The sequence below is a fragment of the Quercus suber genome, unplaced genomic scaffold (assembly GCF_002906115.3).
Source record: "Quercus suber isolate HL8 unplaced genomic scaffold, Cork oak 2.0 scaffold_10, whole genome shotgun sequence".
NCBI classification, from domain to species: Eukaryota; Viridiplantae; Streptophyta; class Magnoliopsida; order Fagales; family Fagaceae; genus Quercus; species Quercus suber.
Window position 1 is genome coordinate 2,169,273 of NW_027069476.1, and position 21,846 is coordinate 2,191,118.

Sequence of the window (21,846 nt, forward strand, 5' to 3'; positions counted from 1 at the left end):
TTTCTTTTTCACTTTCATACCTCTCCTCCTCTACTTCAATTCATCTTCTTTTTTTCCTTTACTCTTCCACAAGCTTCTCTCTTCCTCCTCTCCCTTCTCTTCCTCTCAAAAATCTGCTGCATCCAAAGCATTTAGCCAATTGAAGAGAGCCCATCCAACTGAGGAAGTTGCTGATCGAAGATAGGCTTGATCGAAGGGAGGCTTGATCTGTGATTGGCAGGACTCTCTCCCTTAAAACTCTGTAATTTCTTTTTCTTCCTTTTTTTTTTTTTTTTTTTTCCTTCTGTTAAGAACCATATAATTAAGTTTATCTATTAAGACCTATATAATTTAGTTACCTAATGGGTCTTTACCCATTTAACCCAAATATTCAAATGGGTTGGGTTAAGACTTACCATTAACATATATATATATATATATATATATATATAAACTTACCCATTAAGTGCCCATTTGGTTCAGTTTTTTGAGGCCAAAATGCATGATTTGAAAACCAAATCCTAATATTTTGCATTTGGTAAAAATTTAAGGGTCTTTACTCATTTAGTTTTCAAGTAACATTGTTCAGTGGCATTTTTGTAAATATTTAGAAAAGTGGTACCCACTTAATAAAACCTAACGTTAACTACAATTCTCTCTCCCTCTCTCACGCTAACCAAGAACCTTCTATCTCCTCTAATAAATATTAATAAAATAATTGTAATGTCATAAAGTTACTTCTTTAAATACATACACATACCAAACTTATAACATTTTAAAATATGTTGTTTGAAACATGGTACCAAACACATTTTTGTATTATATATATATAGACACACAGATACACTTGGAATGGAGAATTTGAAGTTTTGAGCTCGAGTTCTCCACGGGAAAGAAAGTGGGAAAGCCATTGAGCTTGTGGGCTATAAGGATTTTGTCATCTATTCTACTATTTAAAGAAAATATAATGCAACAATATTCTTGAAAGGACCAGATTTGGATTTCTAACCAAAAAGGTGGATGAACTTAGGCCCAAAAAGCCCAAAACAATGAATTTGTAGAGAGTGGGTTGGAAAACTGGGTTTTAATGAATCAGACAAACACTAAAGTAGATTTAGGTGTCAAGAAAATGTAAATAGACAGGTTTATGCTAAAGAAAATCATCATTGGCAAAGTCCGAGGTGATCTGTTCTTATATATTTCTTTCAGTTTTGATTACAAAGTTAGTTCTTGATGATATAGTGTTTTTCTCTTGGTTTTTGATCCCCTTCTTTCATTGCTTCTCTCTTCTTTTATACTCTTTTCTCCTTTCATCTTTTTCCTCCACGTGCATGCCAGATGCCTGGTGTTGATACTTGTCCCATTAGCACCTCCCATAAGTCTTCATATAGTAGCTGTAAGATTGAAATCCACTGTCAGGTATCATCTCCACATTAATGCAACTAGAGAGTTAGCTACAATGCATTTAAGGCAGAGGCAGCAACTTTCTCTTTAGATATTTTAGGACTTCTCCCTGTCTGATGTCTCTGCAATACTTATCCACACTGACAGAACTTCCTGGAACGTTACCTTGGTCGACAGACTACCTCATTGGACCTCGGCTTTGGCTAGCCGATGAGGCATTTATCCTCAGCCTATCCTGTTGAGCCATTATGACCAAAACTAACTTCTTTATTTACCAACACAGTCTCTTTTGACAAAGATTCATCCTACTCGGACAAACCCTCGTCCTCAGCTTAGGCCACAGGCTCAATAACAGATAATGAACTCCTGGGCCCAATGTCCCTACAATTCTAATGGTATAAAAATAGAAGATTTTATAAGAAATCTTTATAAATTTTAAACTCTTTTTTTAAGAAGGGTGTAAATTTTAAACTCAATTATATATATTAGTATTATATACATAAGAATAATGACTTGTAAAAATATGATCTTTAAAAAAAAAAAATTGGGTACCCTTGGCGTGATGGTTATTCCACAAATATAAATGCTTGTTGGGTATGTGGGGAGGCAAGAGCTATGATTCAAGTCTCCAAGAATGAGCTTCACACACATACACTTAAATTAAGTTAGTTTTAAAAAAAATAATGCATTATTTTTTTAGAAGATGGTCAACAAATATACATAGAACCCAAAATCAATAAAATATGGACAAATTACAATTTACTCACATGTGGTTTGACTAAAATATAAGTTTTTTACCTGTGATTTAAAATATGACACTTTACCCTCCTAAGCTTTGATCAAAATATAAGTTGTCTGCCTGTGATTTGAAATCTTATGATGCAAGTGTTCCGCTAAATTCCTTTTAAAATTTAATCTTAATTGATCTTGTATTTTTTGAGGAAAGAGACACAAAAGTGGAGCAAAATTACATATTTAGCTCTATTTTTAACCAAGGTGATTTGAAGAAATTTAACTAAGCTAACTTCAAGTGGATAAAACGTCAAATTTCAAACTACAGGTAAGCAACATAAATTTCAACTAAACCACAGGTGAGTTAAGTTGTAATTTCGGCCAAATTACAATCCCTGCATTTTTTGTAAAGTGCAATGTAAGCTCTCCCTTAGGTAATACATTTTTCACTCTAAAGTCAAAATTAAAGAAAGGTTCAATATGTATGCGAACAAGTTTGAGATCTATATTATAAAAAAAAAAAAAAAAAAGGTTTGAGATCCATATTTTTCCATAAATCCGAATCTAGAATAGGTACTTTCAACCAAAACTTATTATTTTCCATTCTTAAATAAGTGCATTGATGTGGACCCAAATAGACTAAATAGACCGAAGTGGATAAAAGTGGACCAAATTAAACTAAATGAACTGAATTAGACCAAATAACTAAAATGTAATATAGGCCGTCAGAAACCACGTCGAAGGCACTTCTTTTTTGGGAGAATCCACGTCGAAGGCACGTAGTATTACAATATCTGCCTGCCTGCCTCACAATTAAGGGGGGAAAATGAAATGAGAGAACGCAAAGTTAACATGATATTTTAGCTTCAGGAGATGTTAAGAACGCGCTATCTTCCTTACCCGTGAGTGTACGGTTTTCTCGGTTTACAGATAAACATGAAGAAAAAATTGCTGAACCTAATCAAGGCATTCTCATGGGAGTTTAGTTAGTCATTTTGCATTTCAAACAAAGTACATCTGGTAAACAATCACAAACAAAATGGAGTAGTTAAATACATACATACATATATATATATATATATATATATATCATAGCACAAGGAATTTCACCATGTAATTCAACCATAAGCAACCCACGCAATGCATTGTAGTAAAATTCACAGAATTGTCTTTGAAGGTTAATATGAAGAGAAGGGAGGTTGGTGCATAACATTGAGTGAAACTGGCAAAGGTCTGGTATTACGTTGAGAAGGGCAAAAAGCTCTTCTCACGTGTGCGGAAGAAGTTAGGCCCTTGCCCTAGGCCTGGCAAATGTTTTCAAACAACATAAAGGAAATGATTTCCACAGCATATCTATACCATTCCAGCTTTTGCAGAGTAGCTGCCAAAGAAATGGAAGCCAAAAGGATGTAGAAACATTTCCAATGAAAATTACACACCTTCTCACAATTTTTGTATTGTAGTGGGCCAAGTCAAGTGAACCGTGTTGTGACTTGTGAGATTGGTGTGAAATTTTCGGTGTCAAGTTTTTGGTGTTTCTAGCAAAGCTCTTTCCAAATGAAAAAGACCACTCCGCTAGTTAATTGAGCAAACATCAAATAGAAAACTAAAATTCAATTATGATTAAACATGCTTCAACTTTGAAAAAAAAAAATCTCAGTACAGCAGTGTTCAGGCTCTCGGAACAAAACAGCCGTCAAAATTATTAGGGAAAAGGTCTAAAAGTTTCCTTTGGCTAAAAACCATTCTATGTATGAACTTATTTGTTGCAATTGAGTTCCCCCTTATGCAACTCCCCCGAAACAACAATTTCTCATCCAACGCTTCAAACTCTAATAGGGCTCAACAGGCCTACGGAAGCTCGCTCCAGCATAGACTGCTTCTGAGCCAAGCTCCTCTTCAATACGCAAGAGCTACACACAAGAAAATAAAAACGTAAATATGAATGATGCCCAACATATTTTGTTCAAGTTCTAAACCAAATTGTATAAGACAAACAGGAGTTGACGAAATTTATGTCTATGATATACAAGCAAAAACTAGAGGCAGTGAAAACCCAGAATCCTAACCTGGTTATATTTTGCAAGACGCTCAGACCTGCATGGAGCTCCTGTCTTAATTTGGCCCTGTTCAGAATGCAAAATATTATTAACTTTATAAGTAAATCTTCAAAATGAAACAAAGTGGGAAAATTGTAATGATAAAAGTGTCTCAAATTTAGAACTCGAGCACAAATTACCGTGGCCAGACCCACAGAGAGATCAGCAATGAAAGTATCCTCAGTCTCTCCACTGCAACCAAATAAAGTAAAGTATATCAATGAAAGGAATTTTATTGGGTTAGGCGAAGACGATTAAATAACACTATGTCTACAGTATTCAAGGTCAACTTCAAACCTGCGGTGGCTAGCCATAACACCCCACCCAGCTCGCTTGGACATTTTAACTGCTTCAATGCTCTCAGTTACGGACCCAATTTGGTTGACCTGTTCCCAAACCATATCAGAGTGGTGCATATATAAGTGGTGATAGAAACCCCAATAGTCCATTTGAGAAAAAGAACAGGGGAAAAAAAGACACTCCAATCATACCTTGAGAAGAAGGGCATTGCAGGTCTTTTCCTTGATAGCCTTCTCAACCCTCTGCACACATTAATTGTTTTGTAATTTATAGTTCCACCAGTTAGTAAAGTTCTTGCAGTTGGTGCACTTAATCTATAAGTTATCAAGAAATATTTACAAGGGAAAAAAACACAGTTTAAAGTCAAATCACTGAATCAGTAAAGCATGCTAATGGCTAACCTTAGGATTGGTGACCAAGAGATCATCTCCCACAATTTGTACTTTCTCTCCGACTTCACTGGTCATCTTTCCATAGTGCTCCCAGTCATCTTGGTCAAATGGATCTTCAATTGATACAATAGGATACTCAGACACAAACGACTTGTACAAATCTTTTAGAGCATCACCGGGGATCTTTTGGGAGCCATCATTTTTCTGCACAGACAAACAATAGAAATAAGTAAATAGATAATGTAAGCCAAGCTGCTGCAGGTCTTGCTCTGATTCATATGCACTGATATGATATCCTTCAAACATTGCATTCACCTAGGGTCCTAGAGAGTGACACAAACTCACCTCTTCCTTAAAGTTCAGGTCATATCTCTTATCTTCTCCATAAAATTCAGATGCAGCAACATCCATTCCGATGACAACCTAATTAAATAAAGGAAAATTTTAGTCCCTTAAATTTCTAGATATATTGAAGACTCAATTGAACAATAAATAAAATGAAAGAAAAACTAACTTGGCTTGTATAACCAGCTTTAGCAATGGCAGTTTTAAGCAATTCAAGACCTTCCTTGTTTTCCTGAATTCAAGCAAAAAAGGATGTGAAAAAGCTATAAACATAAATATTAAAAAGGCACAACCAACATAATCCAATTGCCAAGATGTTTTAGAAGACAATGGTTGACCTGAATGTTAGGAGCAAAACCACCTTCATCACCAACATTTGTTGCATCCTGACCATACTTCTTTTTAATCACAGACTGAGAAAAGAAAGACACCATAGTCAGTGAACAAACCAAAGGGTGAAAGAAAACTTTGTAATTATGTAAGAGCCCCAAACAGGAGAGATCTATGCAATAACTTAAAACTTTCCAGACAATGTAAAATTATCATATCTATGAAAAACCTACAAAGAGGGACACACAAAGTACTCTAGCAGGTTCAACTAATTTCGCCATGACTTCAGCTATTTTAGTGTGACAAAACTTTACTGGGAAAAAAAATGGTGTCATAAACCTGGCTCTGTCAGAATGATCCAAGTAATCTGATCCATATACATCTCACCCAACCACCATCTGATCAGTTAAACTCTTGTGATGGTCAAAACATGATACACAATGAAATGCATATGGATCAGATTAATTGCATCATTCCAACAGATAAAGTTTTATTACACTAAAATAGCTTAGTCAGTCATGGGTGGTTGATCCCAAAGGTCCAAAGTAGAACGATAAGAAACACAATCCATAATCCTGACCAAAATCTAGATGACCCATTGCTTAAATCAAACTAGCACCAACCTTTAAATTGTGATACACTTCCACACCCATCTTCATGGCCTCCTTGAAGGAGGAGGCTCCTACTGGAAGAATCATAAACTCCTGCAGAGGCAAAGTGAATCAGCAACTCATAATCAAGGAACAATGTAAAACTATAAATTGAACAAAAATTTCAAGAAGCATGCCTGCATTGCAAGCTTGTTTCCTGCGTGTGATCCACCGTTAATGACATTGAAAGCAGGAACAGGCAGCACCAACTTCTTGTTACCAGCAAGGTTTGCAATGTGCTGCATCCACAATACAAAGTAAAAAATTGATCAGATTAATCCCAAGCCATCCCCTAACAGAAAAATGTAACAATACTGCCACAAAATTCAGTAGGTAAGATATCCCAACACCTAAAATAACTCTATAACAGAAAATGTACTAGTAGAAGTGCAGTGAATGGTCAAACAACCGGTTTATGTAATACCTTGTAAAGAGGGATTTTGTTGACACCAGCCCCAGCTTTGCAGACAGCAAGAGACACTGCCAGAATGGCATTGGCACCGAGCTGAAACAACAAAAGGAGAATTAGATTCACATGATTCAAGTTAACTACTACAACAACAACAAACAAAACCTTGACAGATTAGTTAGGGTCAGCCATTTGTATTCTTTTTCACCATTCTGCCCTATCTAAAGTCTTACTCTCTATTATGAGAGTGTCCTTTTTATTCCTTCTACTTAATTCACATGTTCTTCCTCTACCTTTTTTAGTTCCCCCAACTTGGATTAATTCCCTCTTTCTTACCGACACATTAGTAGCTCTCCTTTGAACATGATTCAAGTGAACTAATCTAGTTAAAAATCTGGTATTGTACCTTTTGTTTGCACCAACCCCACTCGTTAACGGTTCCATCAAGTTGTTGAACCATGAAGTTATCAATGGCAACCTGATCAGTTGGGTCCTGTCGAGAGAAACACATCACATCACTACATAAGTGAGCAATCATATTGAAAATCAGCAAAAAGTAAACTAAATGCAAGTTTCAACCAACCTTGCCGATCAAGGCAGGGCCGATGATCGCGTTGACATTCTGAACAGCCTACACATCCAGCAGAAAGGTAAGTAAAAATTACACATAGAGATGGATCAGGATCAGCACAAAATAGCATGGAAACAGAGCGATTGGCGAATCATGACTCACCTTTGATACACCCTTCCAAGGTAGTCCGAACCTCCATCCCTTAGTTCAAGTGCCTCATAAATTCCTAAAGGGAAAAAAGAAAAAAAGAAAAAGGACACACAGTTTGTTCTATGAGACAAAACCCCAAAACATATCTATTTTTCAAATCCTCTCTCAATTTCTTCACTATATCATGTATTTTCAAAACGATCTAACAACATAAATGAAAATGATCGTCTCCATAGTTCATTTCACCGAAGATTTGATTAAGGAACGTACCAGTGGATGCACCACTTGGAACAGCGGCTCTGTAAAAAGCGCCATCTGAGGTTGTCACATCGACCTACATGATTAAGGAACAAAGATTTGATTAACTAATCGTTAACAAAAACCCTTGTGTACGATGGTAATAGACACAGAGATTTTCGATACGATACAAAACAGTCTATAACACACTATCGACAAAAACACAAAGATCAGGATCATGGGAATTATCGAAGAGTCATCGTAAGAGTTAAGAATCGAACCTCTACTGTGGGATTGCCACGACTGTCGAAGATCTGGCGTGCCTTGATGGCCTGGATTGTGATAGCCATAGGAGAAGAGAGATTTTTAGTTGAGAGAGAGTGTGAGAGAAGAATTGGAGTTCACAGTCTAAGAATAGTTGCGGCGATTGTTAGATCAAATCAAGTAGACCGTATTTGTAGATGAACTTAGGTTAACGTGAGCCGTTTGATTAAAAAAGTTTATTATTGGGTTTTACCGTTTTACCAGCGACAGAAACGGAAAGCCTTTCTTTCCATTCTTTCATACTTCATCAGCAAGAAATTTTCAACCTACTTTCAAGCTACTGTCTTTTCTTTTCTTTTTCTTTTTTTTGGAGATAAATGATAGCATTTTTTTCAATTTTTTTATTTATTTATACAAGATAAAATTCTATTCTGTCATATTTGAATTTCTACCCTTATCTCACACGCTACACAAATAATTATATTTATAGAGTGATTATCGTGTAAAGGTGTACGGTGGTAATTTTTTTTTTTTAATTTGTTAAACAAGTTAAGTTTGATCAATTTTTATTTTAATTCTTTAAATTTTATTTTTTTTGTTATTTTAATTCTTAATTTTTTTTTTGTGATTTTGGTTCTATAAGTTCACTTTTTTTTGTCAATTATTAAAAAAAAAATTTAAAATAAACAAATTTTAAAATTTCTTTTTCAAAAAAGAAAAAAAAATCAAATTGATCAATTGTTATTTTGTCCTGTAAGTTTTATATTTTATCATTTAAAAAATATAATAGATAAAGGACTAATGATAATAAAAAATGTGAACTTACATAACTAAAATGTCAAAAATGACACTTAAATTGCAAAAATAACAATTAACCAAACCTTTGGCCTTTTTTATTTTTTGGGAAAAAAATACGCTATATTTTCATCATCAGGAAAGATGAGCAAGGGCTAGATAGTGTTTCACTTCTGTGAAAATTTTGTCAAGCTCATGTCATGACTCATGTGCATGTTTTATTAATTTTTTGGGCGGCGCAATCAAAAGGAAAAATAACCCAAACCTTTTTATAAAAGTACTGGTGTTGGCTGCACGTGCAAGGCATGGCTGCCTTAGTAGCGAGAAAATTAATATAGATTTTGTGTGTGATCGTAAATTTTGGCTCACCCAATTTGATTATATTAAAAAAGAAATCTAAGAATATAATAAAATATCATAATATTTTCACAATATCTTCATTTTTAAGATCCGAATAAATATTTTTTTATTTTATTTGAGAGAAATGCTACGTTTATAACATTTTTAGAACAAATTCTAAATAACAAGTTATTATTAGTTTTAAGCTGATAACATTGTTATTGTTATTCTCAAAACATTTATTTTTAGTCGTAGTTGGTCACAGTCTCATATTTTATTATTTTATTTCGACTTGTAAGAAATTGATACTTCCATATTTGTAAAAATATTATAAAATGTATTGTATCAGTATAACAATATATATGCCAGTTTACATAAATATTTATAAAAAAAAAAAAAAAAAAAAACCAAACTGATTACTGGGAAAAAAAAACTTTAGGCACAGTAGAAATTAATGTTAAAATATTGTGGACTTAGCATTTTTTTATTTGATCTATAAGAAACTGAGATATCAACAATTGTGAAAATATTGTGATAATAATAAGTGTTGTAACATTTTCTCAAAACATTTATTTTCAGTTGTGGTTAGTCACAGTATCATATTTTATTATTTTACTTTGACTTGTAAGAAATTGACACGTCAATAGTTGTGAAAATATTGTGAAATTTGTTATATCAGTATAAAAATATATGTGCTAGCTTACATAAATATTTCAAAGAAAAAAAAAACACAAACCGATTACTGGAGGAAAAAAAAATCTACAGCGCCAGTTGAATAAACTAAAAGCACTGTAACTCCAGTGCTATCCATCAATAATAGCCTACCTATGATTTGTTGTGAAATTAATGTTAAAATATTGTGGATTTAGCATTTTTTTTATTTGATATGAAAGAAACTGAAATTTCAATAATTGTGAAAATATTGTGATAACAATAAGTGTTGTAACATTTTTTTTAAACATATATTTTCAATTGTGGTTGACTACAGTCTCATATTTTATTATTTTATTTCGACTTGTAAGAAATTGACACGTCAATAATTGTGATAATATTGTAAATTTGTTATGTTAGTATAACACTATAAATGTCAACTTACATCAATATTTAAAAGAAAAAAAAAATACAAACCGATTACTGAAGAAAAAAAAAAAAAAAACTTTACGCATTGTAGTTACAGTGCCAGTTGAATAAACAAAAGGGTTGGGGAAAAAAAAAACTCACGAAACCGCACTATTGCAACTACAGTGCTGCACAGTGCCAATACTCTGGATGCACAATGCCGAATCACTGTAGCGGCATAGCTGCTTTTATTATAAAGGTATAAATATTCTTCTTCGTCCTTTTGGTTAATCGAACTATCAAAGGGTTATGTTGCCTGAAGTTTAAAAATGAGAGTTGTGTTTGATTCAAATTTTCAAATTGTATGAACAATTAGAGAGATATATATATATATATATTTATTTTTTTTTTTAAATTAGAGAGATAGGTAATTAAAGCAACAACAAAAATTTACTTATTATTTGGTTGGTTTGAGAAGGTTTCAAATAAAAAAAAAAAATATATATATATATATATATTTTGTTTTAAGAAATAATTTGTTGTTGATTCTAAAAAAAGAAAAACAAATTATTAATATCCCATTTATATTTTAAGTGATACAAGCTAACAATTTTTTTTTTTGTTTATAATTCCATAGTTGGGGATAAGGATTTAAACCATGAACATCTCATTTGAAAATATTAAGAGGTGTCAACCAGTTGAACTACAAAACAACAACAACCTAACAAAATTCACCTTAAAAAAAATTTGTTAAATTGCTTTTTTTTTTTTTAATTTATTTAAATATATGTGTTAAATGGTACGTTTAGTATACTAAATAATAATTAAGTTATAAATGGTAATTCATATTACTTAAAATAAAAGGTGATGTATTGTAATAATTATACTTGTTTATACGTTTGGTTGTGAAATAAAAATAAAACCCACAGACTTTATTTGTTGGACATATAATAATTTTATACTTATTTTGTAATTATTATGAACATAAAGATAGATTGTATTTTTAGAAATATAATAATTTATAAAGTTATTACATATATAAAGAAACAAGCCAATAACTATTAATTTTCAAATTATTCATCTCTACAAGGGATGTAATAGTTATTCATTCATCAAAGGAGTAGATATTTCTTCATCAAATAAATAAAAATGCAACCAAATAATTAAATAGTTATTCCACATTAATAGTTATTTTATTACAAAACCTATACCTATTACAATGTACCAAATAATTAACCCTTTCATTATTGGATAGATCCAATTCAAAAAAAAAAAAAATTAGAACAATCCAATTTGAATTCTTAAGAGCTTACTATTTGATTTATTAGTATTTTGTAATGAAATGATTTTTCTTTTAATTATTATTGATATTTCGATGGTTACAACCGAGGAAGGGAAATTTAAATCCTAAATATTTTTATTGGAAATACTAAAAGATGTCAATCAACTGAGCTACAACGTTCTTGGCTTATATCTAAATTGTTACTACTATATTATATAGTTACATTCTACTTAAAGGCATGCAAATATTCCAAGAATATAGAAAGAAAAATTAAATAAAACTAATGCATTAATCCTGTAAAACAAAAACACTCATGAATTGAAAATCCACATGTTGAAATTAAAAATTACAAGGGTCACTTTTTGTTTTGACTTTCGAGACTATAACTTGTTTGGTTTGGGGTTTTTTTTTTTGGTTTACAAATAGCTTTTTAAAGTATTGTTTTATTTAAATATAATATATTTGTATTCAACTTTTAATATATAAAAAAATTTATTTTTATCAAGAAAATGATTGGGAAAGTAGATGAGTGGGGAAGGTATAACCGACTTTCAAACTTTCGGTGGTCAAAGATTGACAATTTCCACTTTGCCAGTATCTTTCTTATGTCTCACGGTTTGGTCACAAAATAGAGGTTGGTTGGACTATAGAGTATAGACTCTAGAGTGAAAGCATCACCTAGTTAGATGCATGTCGTGATAAATTGGTATAAACTAAGGAGGAGTTTTTTTTTTTGCTCAAAATATATATATATTCTTTCATTGGGCTTTTATTTTTTGCTATAATTTACTGGTACCATGGATCATGGTAAGGATTACATAATGTATTTTTTTTTCTCTTCATTTCCTTAAAATGTCTAATCAAACTTAATAAATAAAAAATATCTATTACATCATCAAAATGTTTGACTACTAATTGAACCAACTAATAGCAGGTTTATTCATAATTAAAAAAAAAAAAAAACTAATAACAGGTTTAATTTTATTATTTTAATCCTTTTGTTGACATTATTTTAATTTTTTTATTGCTCTTTAGTGATTTTTAGGCATCACGAGCTCCAAAGTCTTTATCATCAATTGAAATATTTGATATCGAAATTCTACCAACTCGATTATCTTATGTCATAACAAGGAGTATTTACATTGGACTAAACATCTAGTTATTTGTTGAAGGACCTTACAAATCAACTAGCACTATATGATTTTTCCAATTGAGACTTTCAAGTCCAAATTCCCCTTCCATAGTAACTATCAAATTAAAAAAAAAGGTTGTTTAAAAAAACCATCCAGTTAATCCAACCAAAATGTTGCTGACAACCTCACCCCCCCCCCCCCCCCCACAATATGACCCAGCATTAGACTAGCCAACATAGACTCAAAATGCATTTGTGCTACAATGTCTTTTTTTTCCAGCTAGGTTAAAAATTATAATATACCCTACATATAATGCTCCCCTTTGGAGCTTGAACTTGTGATGCTCTCCACCCCACAAGTAGGTGACGACTACATTCTAGGTCGCGGTGGTTACAATGTCTAATTAAAGTTAAATAGTATTGTAACTTAGTAAGATTACCGTGGATTTCAGTTAGCTTAACTGATAAAGTCTCTGATGGTTGAATAAGAGATTTGGGGTTCAATCCTCCCCTACACCAAAAATTGATTGATGTCTTGGTATGATGATAAATAGCTATCATTAGAAGCGGACACAATAAGTTAAAACTCTCTCTCTCTCTCTCCGCGACAAGTGGGGCACGGATGAATCATAGTACCATGTCTCCTCTTTTAGGTAACAAGAACTTGTACAAGATGAGAGTGAAGTGAGGCAGAGACATTTTACCATGTGTAATGAGGTGGTGTCAATGCTAATGAAAGTAAGACTAGGGCAAGGCAAAGCCATTTTACCTTGCTTAATAAGGTGATGTCAATGCTAGTGAAAGTGAGAGAGATGTGAGATAAAGAGGAGGGGCAAAAATAAAAGTATTGAAAGAGGATAACTAGAATTTTGGAGATGTCAATACGATGTGCATAAAATTTTTTATAAACATACACAAAAGCAGGGTGTTTCTACCTTAAGATGCTTTACAATGTTGAGGCTTAGTGTTTGTTTGGTATACTTTTATTTCCAATCGTTTGAAAATTGGTTGTTTGAAAATTTTACAATTAAGAAAAAAAAAAGCTTTTAAAAAAGTTGTATTAAAAAGTGCCATTTTAATTTGTCACTTCAAATAGAAATATAAATCCTCAATTCCTTTTTTTATATTTTTTTTATTTTTTATATTTCATTTTATATTTCACCAATTATAACTTTTTATGAATTTTTTTAACACTTTTCTTTTAAAATAATCAAAGTTTAGAATAAGATAGGAAATTTGTAATCTCCATGTGGGAACCTATCTCCAAACTGGTCACCCAAACATACATGTATTTCTTTTTATCCTATGAAAATTAAAGTAAAAATCTAAATTAAAATTTTTATTCAAGCTCTTTTTTTAAAGTTGTTTTTAACCAATGCTAAAATGATTTCAGATTGTTTTTTAATTTGTTGGCTTTTGTAGGGATGTTCAGCCGCTTAAGGGCCTCTTATTAATTGTCAATGGTTGACTCTCGTGAATGCAACTTTTTGCTGTTCTCAATTGTTTTTTTTTTTTTTTTAATAAATATTTTCTACATCACATACATCTCATGACTGCAGCAATTTGCAGCTTCCAAATTTGTATATCAGCATCAAGGCTAGATTCATTCTAGACCACAGAGTTTCTCTCACCTTAAATAATTGGTGAAATTATGTGACTAATTTTTATAGTCACTGAAATTGATGATAGAAGTATGTGTGTGTGCATTGTGAATCTGTGATGGATAAAAATGGTTTCTTGCGATCCAATGGAGTCAATTCCAAAAATATTGGCCCTTCCTACTTCTAAAATATTTGATTAACCTATGAAAGCATACATGTTGAACGGGCCTGCGTTCCACCTGGTTCCAATTTGGCGTGTCTGGACCCTCTCTTTCTCAGGGGCACAAAATATCCAGGTTATCGTCTTCATTATGAACAATCTGACATTAATTGCATCAAATGGTGTCCTCATCCTCTGGCAAATGTCTTCTTATTGAGGATATTAAGACGTTTTTGGATTATCTAAGGATATGAAGATATGTCACATCCGCGAGGAAACCAGCATTAGAAGACATATTTAATTGACCCTGTTGGTTTTCTCGTGACATTTGATAATTTTAGAACATTTATTAATGAATCATTTTAGAAAAAATTTGATACCATTTTTACATTAGCAGTATTTTTCTTTTTCTCAACAAAACTAAAGAGCGTATGCCAGCAGACTGGAAGTTGGATTAGGTCTTCACTTTAGTAGTCATGATAAACGACCAAATTATGGTAGGCAACGGCGTGACCTTTGGTTTCTGCGCATGGGCTTGCATTACGCAAGCTGCATTTATAAAATAAATATAAAAATACTACTTTTACCGAAAGTCCATGGACCATGGCTCCAATCCACGTATCCACCCTAAGAAATTAATAATTAATTAGCCATGTTGGTGTTTAATTACCTATAGCAAAAGTTTATAAATTTTCAAAAACTATAGCAAAAGTTTATCACAATAATTATATATAAGACCTTTTGAAATTTTGAATTATTAAAAAGAAAAAAAAAAAAAAACAGACCATTTGACTCTTGAGCGCACACTCGTGCACTTAACATAGATAGAAGTATCAATATTGGGCCGGCTTAATATAGTAGTTTTAATGAGTTATTTATTTATTTATTATTATTTAAACATCACTCAAATATAATTATAATTTTTTTATTTAAAATTAATTCTTCTTACTTTTAATATGACTAATTTACTTAATAGTGATAGGTTAAAATTGTATTAATTCATGATGTTTTTGAAAAATGTTAAAACTACTACAAATCTACAAATTTTACTCCAAAATTTCTACAAATTTATTTGATGATGAATATAATTAATGACACCTCAATCAAATAATAAATGAGTATTTGAATAATTTATTTTTGATTGGTGACACGTTGATTTGTAAAAGCTATACAGTAAAATCTGACACTCAGTTTTTTTGACCTTTTTAAGAGTCAAGGGGAAAAAAAAATACAACTCACAATTTCTTTTAAATTAAAAATATCACTTATTAACCCCCCGCATTTGAGGGTCTTTCTCTAGTAAGGGGCCAAGGCCATGGTCTAAGTGGCCTAGGTCTAGGGGCTAGCATTGTATCAACATATGGTTAATGGTTTGCTTGATTTCAATCTCTTATATTGCTATGATCAATGGTTTACTAGTGGGATATATGATTCTAGCGATAGGGAAGAGAGAAAATGATCCATTCTTCCTGGTTCCCATACACGATTTTTTTTATGTGTTGAAGGTCTTTACTTCATTGCTCATAAAAGTAGAAGTAAAGGGTTCTATTACGGGTGTCTTCTAGTAGAGATGGTCCACACTTATCTAATTTATTTTTTGCATATGATAGCGTCCAATTTGGTAGAGCCACAAGGGAGGAATGTTAATGCTTCCACGATAAATAAAATAAGACTAAAATGACCTAGTTCTATCATGACTTGACCAAAAAGTTGAATAAATCCACATTTTTCTTTTATGTTATTAGAGCAAACTAGTTCATTTTCACTGAAGTACACATTTGGCCTTTGAATTTGGGGGGTTAGTTGAACTTTGGCCCTTAAGGTTTCAAAAGTTTAATTTTGGCCATTAACGTTTGGTACCCTTTTCGTTTTCAAAAGGGCATTGCTGTCCATCTTTGTTAGTAGCTTCAACTTTCAACTTTCAACTTTCACCATTAATTGCTAGATGAACCTTGACATGTCATTCATTTAACTCCAGTTGTCACAATAAGTCATGTTAACCTTGCTTGTACACAAAAATCTAAAAACGTATAAGTTCGTAGAATCATAAAAATAAGAAAGAATAGTTGGGACCAACTATTTGACGCCCTAGATTCAAAGCCTTGCCCATAACAATTAACCACTTTTAACATCAAATCATCCCTTCACTCAAAGTCAAAGCCTCGCCCATAGCCACACTACAAGCACCTTCCATGTAAGGAAGTCAATATCGTACCGTACCGGTTGATATATACCGTACCGGCTAGTGCATCGGTATAGGTACACCCTTGTTTCATATTGGAAAAAATACTGGTCGTACCGGCGAAATCCAGCTGTTTCGGCCGGTAAATGGATACTGGGCCAAAACACGATCCTATCATTTATTGGGTTCACAATTACAAGGGAATTAGTTTCCAAAACAAAGCTAATACCCAAAAGAACACTGAAACTGAAAAATCCAAAGATTTGTGAACTCACCCAACCGAGAATTGCCATAAAAATCCAAAGAACACTGTATTGCAGATACGAAAAACACAGCTCGCTTGTCCATGGGCTGAAAGCTCATCTCCATAAAAATGCAATTGAAGATCGAGTCCATTGCTACCTTCGATTTATACTTGGAATTTTCTGGAACGGCCTCTTAAGTTGTGGTTCTTTTACCGAAGTTTTGTGTAGTCAGTTCAGTTGTGGTTCTTTTACCAGAGAAAAGAGATAAGACCAAACACTCTTTTTTTAAACAATAGCTGGCATCAACTAGCCCACCGTCACAATTATAGAATTACTCTCATTAAAGCAAAATCCCTAATTCCAAGTTTTCAACTTTGTAAATTGTTATTTGTAATGAATAAGTTTGAATTTATTTGCTTTTCATTTTTTTTTAAACATTAATATATTAATTCTTTACTAATGTACCCATAAGGCCATTACATTGTTTTTAATATTTATATTATCATTTTTTGACAAATAAAGAATAATAAATTAGTTGATTTTTCTTTAGTCCAAAGAAAATTTTGCTTAAATAAAATTTTATACTCAGAAAATATTATATTTATATATCTATTTATGAAAATAGCGGTAAACTCGAAACAATACACCGGTATTGATTGGTATTCGAAATATATTGTACTGTTGGCCAAATCGATACAGCCTCTGGTACGGTATTGACTTCCTTGCTTCCATGTGCCATTATTGCCATTTTCATGCGTCACCGAAACTCACCCTAAGACCTAAAACTCTACTACCATTGAAACCCCAAAATGGTAATACGAACACTCAATTGACCCAATCATTGTATCGAAGAACCCATCCATCATCACTAGTTGATTCATTATCAAAATCCCTTTGAATCCTCAGATCATTGTCACATCCCAATGGAGACTCATCTCTACCCAACTAAGGGAGAAACCAAGAGTCATTGTCGACAACGGTGTTGATGAACTAAGCAACAATAATAAGGAATTTTGACCTAGGGCAATTAGAGAGAGAAGGAATTGATTTGAAGAGAGAGGGGGAAAGGACTTTGTGGGACAAAAAATGAACCTCAAGTGAGGACCATTTTCATCTATAGATTTAAGCTTTTTTCCCCCTCATTCCAAGCATGGATAGCATGGCTTATTGTGACATGACTGTTGGCATTAAATGGGTGATGTGTCGAGGTCCATTTGACACTTAACAATGAGACTACTAACAAAGATGGACGGCATGACTCTTTTGAAAATTGAACCAAATGTTAAGTGCCAAAAGTATACTTTAGTAAAACATGTACTATAATGGCCTGTTTGGATTGAGGGAAAGAGAGGAGGAGTAGAGTAGATTTAGCACAAAATTAACTTATTTTTAGCCAATTCTACTCTACTTCCCTCCACTTCCTCTCCTTCCCCCCTCCATCCAAACAGGCTCTTAATTTCCTAAGCATAGCATAAAAGAAAAATGTAGATTTATTTAAATTTTTGGTTAAGTCATGAGAGAACCTACCCATTTTAATCTTATTTTATTTTATTGGTTGAAAAGTTAAGATTTGGAACAAAATAAAGAAATTTATGAGCATTGGGGGAGAGGGACATGGCCCTCTGGCTTAAAGAAGCATGCAAGAAATAACATTTTTTGAGAGCTGTGACCCAAAGAGAATTGGGGTTGGTCCAGCTCCAAGTTTAGTTCATTATGAAAGCATTACTCTGGTTAGAGCATCCACATCAGTCCGAGGAATTTTTTTTTTCATTTTACAAGTCTAAAACTTACTTTTTTCTATTTTACACACCTATTTTTACAAATCATCTACATCAGTTTGTCTATTATACACATTTATTCAAATAAAATATTCATTTCTTTAACCCAGTGTTACAGTGTAAGGCAAAGTCATGCTACAGTATCGGGGAGAGAGAAAAAAAAAACTATTAAAAAATGATATACACATGCTATAGTGCCCGTGTAAATTTACACGAGTACTGTAGCTCGTGGATAATTTTAGAAGATTTTGCAAGATTTTAAATGGACTGATGTGAGCTGTTTTTGAACAAAAATGTGTAAATTTGAGTATTTTTTCTATTATACATACTTATACACGGACTGATGTGAATGGTCTAAGAATTTTATTTAGCAACTCTTCCCAAACGTGATGAGTGAAAAAAAAAAAAAAAATTATTGGATAAGCTTTGCAACGCACTGGTCTAGTCTTTAACCTGAATCGCTGATTGCTGCTTCTTTAATCCTGCGAAAGTTAGCTAGCCTAATCAAGAAAACTAGTTAGATAAAACCATCTTATTAAAATAGTTACAAATTCATTGATCAAAAACAGAAGAAAAATAAGTAGTTACAACTTACAAATTATTTAATAACTAATTAAAAGTGGTACACTAATCGAGTTGTATGAAACATATTCCTTGGAATCTTGGCATATAAATAATATCCACTTCTCTCACTGTTCTATCTCCTCACATGAAACATTGAATGGGCATCTTTAGTAGTACATTGACTACATTCCACCTCTTTGCATGTAATATTCTTATATTCCTACTTTGATTTTTTTTTTTTTTTATCAATATTTGACTTGTACCATTTTCTCATGATTTTTATTATTATTCAGGTTTATTTGGGCTATAATGAAAATTTTTATTCTGATTATTGGTTTTAAAGGATCTGCTAATATGCCATTTAACTTGCTTATTTCATTTGTTTGAAGTACCTGGAGAATTAAAACTCTTTTTATTTTTTATTTTTTCTTTAGTGAAAATTTCAATGTGCTATAATTAATACATGTTATTAACATTTTAGTGTTATGGTGGCCGATAAACATGAATACAATTTCTTTTCAAACTAATTTAGAGAAAAACTCTACAAGCTCCTTATATATATTTATATTGAGTGTGAATTTTGAAAATCTAACGGCCAAAATGACCTTTTACCATTAATTTTTGAAATATTTGGCCAAAAAACACTGTTTCGAAAATAATTGGTGATCTACCACTTTTTTAAGTACTCGAGTTTGGTGAACTCGAGTACTTTATTTTATAACTCCACCGTGGCATGGCTAACATGGCAATTGGATTTAAAAATTCCAAGCAGTACTCGAGCTTAGGAAGCTCAAGTACTGTTCAATGTGATACCCGAGTCCACTAAACTCGGGTATCAATCTATATTGGCACCAATTGCTTCATGGCAATTGGATTTAAAAATTCCAAACAGTACTCGAGCTCAGGAAGCTCGAGTATTGTTCAATGTGATACCTGAGTCCACTAAACTCGGGTATCAATCTATATTGGCACCAATTGCTTCATGGCAATTGGATTTTAAAATTCCAAACAGTACTCGAGCTCAGGAAGCTCGAGTACTGTTCAATGTGTACCCGAGTCCACTAAACTCGGGTATCAATCTGTATTGGCACCAATTGCTTCAGCAGTCATGCAAGTCAGCCAATACAGATTGATACTCGAGTACTTGAAGCTCGAGTACTGTGTTCAGTACTCGAGTTCACCAAACTCGGGTATTAGTCTGTATGCCAATTTTTGGAGAATGCAATCTTTACGTCCTAGTTCTGGGGTTGTGACTGCCCTTTGCTAAATTCACTGGTAGGTCCACTTGGCTAGAAGCTCATGCTCTCTTTCTCTCTCTCTTTCAATAAAAAAACAAAGAAAGAATATGTTTTTTTCTTTGGTTTTGGTTAGCCATCTAACTCAAATCATTAGAAACAGAATACAATGGCCCCAATGGTTTCTTTAATCAGTTGGGTGCTGGTTGATTTTTGTCCCCCTACACCTCCCTTCATTATTATATTATATTATATTATGACATACCCAAGGTTTTTTAATACTTACATGTGATCAAAATGGGTGGTATATGGAAAGGCTGTTTATAAAATCACCTGCATCATAACTCATTCAGCACCCAACTTATATGGTAACTTTGAGAACTCAGAGGTGGTATTATTTGGGCATTTTCACTTAATCTCAGTGTTAATTTGTATAATTATTTTTTTCAAAACAGTTCTATTTGTTTTAGAACTTAACATCCCTCCAAGCCAAACATAAAATTTTATGAACTTGTTAAACTGTCCAGTAATGCATAGGTCATTGCAATTTGCAAGTTGTTACTCTTTACATACTAAGATTCACCCCCATCCCAAAAAAAAAAAAATAAATAAAAGAGAGAAAATCTCCCTTGCCAGTAATAGTATAATGCATGGGAAACAGTCATCACCCATGCTTTCCCATGCATTTGTGAATTAGGAGACTCCCACTTTCAACATGTAATCAGCTGCTACAACCTCCAGGTCCTCTAGTTGGTATTCATCTTCAACACCATCATCCTCTATCTCACCAGTGGTTGGATCAACCTAACTATGATATGTTTGATATTATCAGTGTTTTAGGTGTCAGTACCCTGCCTTTCAATTGTGAGTCGGTGCAGCAAGTTTGATATTATCTACAACATGACGTTACAACTGAATATAGCTAGCGCACGACGATGTCATGTTCATAGAGTTATTTTGATTAATTCATAAAAGTACACTAAATTGAATCAATCAACACCATCAAATTACTCTATATTAATGCTGCCTTAAAACAAAAAGCTTTAACTTGAGAAATGGATATGACTCAAAATTGTGGTTGTCATGTTTATATTATACCTCAAGGTTGGTGACAATGACTAGGTTGAAACCACAGAGTCTTCCTTTTTGAAGCTAGATACATAACAACGCTAGTGAGTATTGACACATAAAAGGTACTAGAAATCTTGAAATTGTGGTGGATGTGGACCTTTTTGAAAGATATCATGAGCATAAGGTTCTTTGGTACACATTAATACTTGAAATGATAAAAAAGATAATTTGAGTTCAGTGGATGTGTATTTAGCTTGTATCCTAATAATAAGCAGTTGTTGACAAAGCCAATTTCTTTCTTAGCCTTTAAAAAAAAATTGAGAGTAATTTTGTTGGGCAACCCATGTGGTTGGTAATTGCTACTTTATATAGATCCTTATAAGTTTTACAGTAGAGGACCATAAAAAAATGGTAATACAAAAAGTTTTCATACCTAGATTGGGGGTTAATAGATAGGTCAGTGAGGGAAAAAAAAAAAGGAGAATAAAGAATAAAGGATAAAGGTAACCTATTTATGCTATAATTTTTTTATATGGCTCAT

At 32.7% G+C, this 21,846-nt stretch overlaps 1 protein-coding gene across 1 annotated transcript; it reads right to left on the reverse strand.

The window, feature by feature from the left end:
• Positions 1-3,714: 3,714 nt before the first annotated feature.
• Positions 3,715-8,049, reverse strand: LOC112039690 (enolase 1). Its single transcript, XM_065777895.1, is given in 17 exon segments — positions 3,715-4,028; positions 4,185-4,241; positions 4,355-4,406; positions 4,512-4,600; positions 4,706-4,756; positions 4,916-5,110; positions 5,252-5,329; positions 5,421-5,483; positions 5,590-5,664; positions 6,205-6,285; positions 6,369-6,470; positions 6,656-6,736; positions 7,047-7,133; positions 7,224-7,271; positions 7,370-7,437; positions 7,632-7,695; positions 7,880-8,049. Coding segments are annotated over 17 exon segments (1,341 nt in total). The 5' UTR covers positions 7,949-8,049; the 3' UTR covers positions 3,715-3,947.
• Between the last annotated feature and the right edge of the window lie 13,797 nt (positions 8,050-21,846).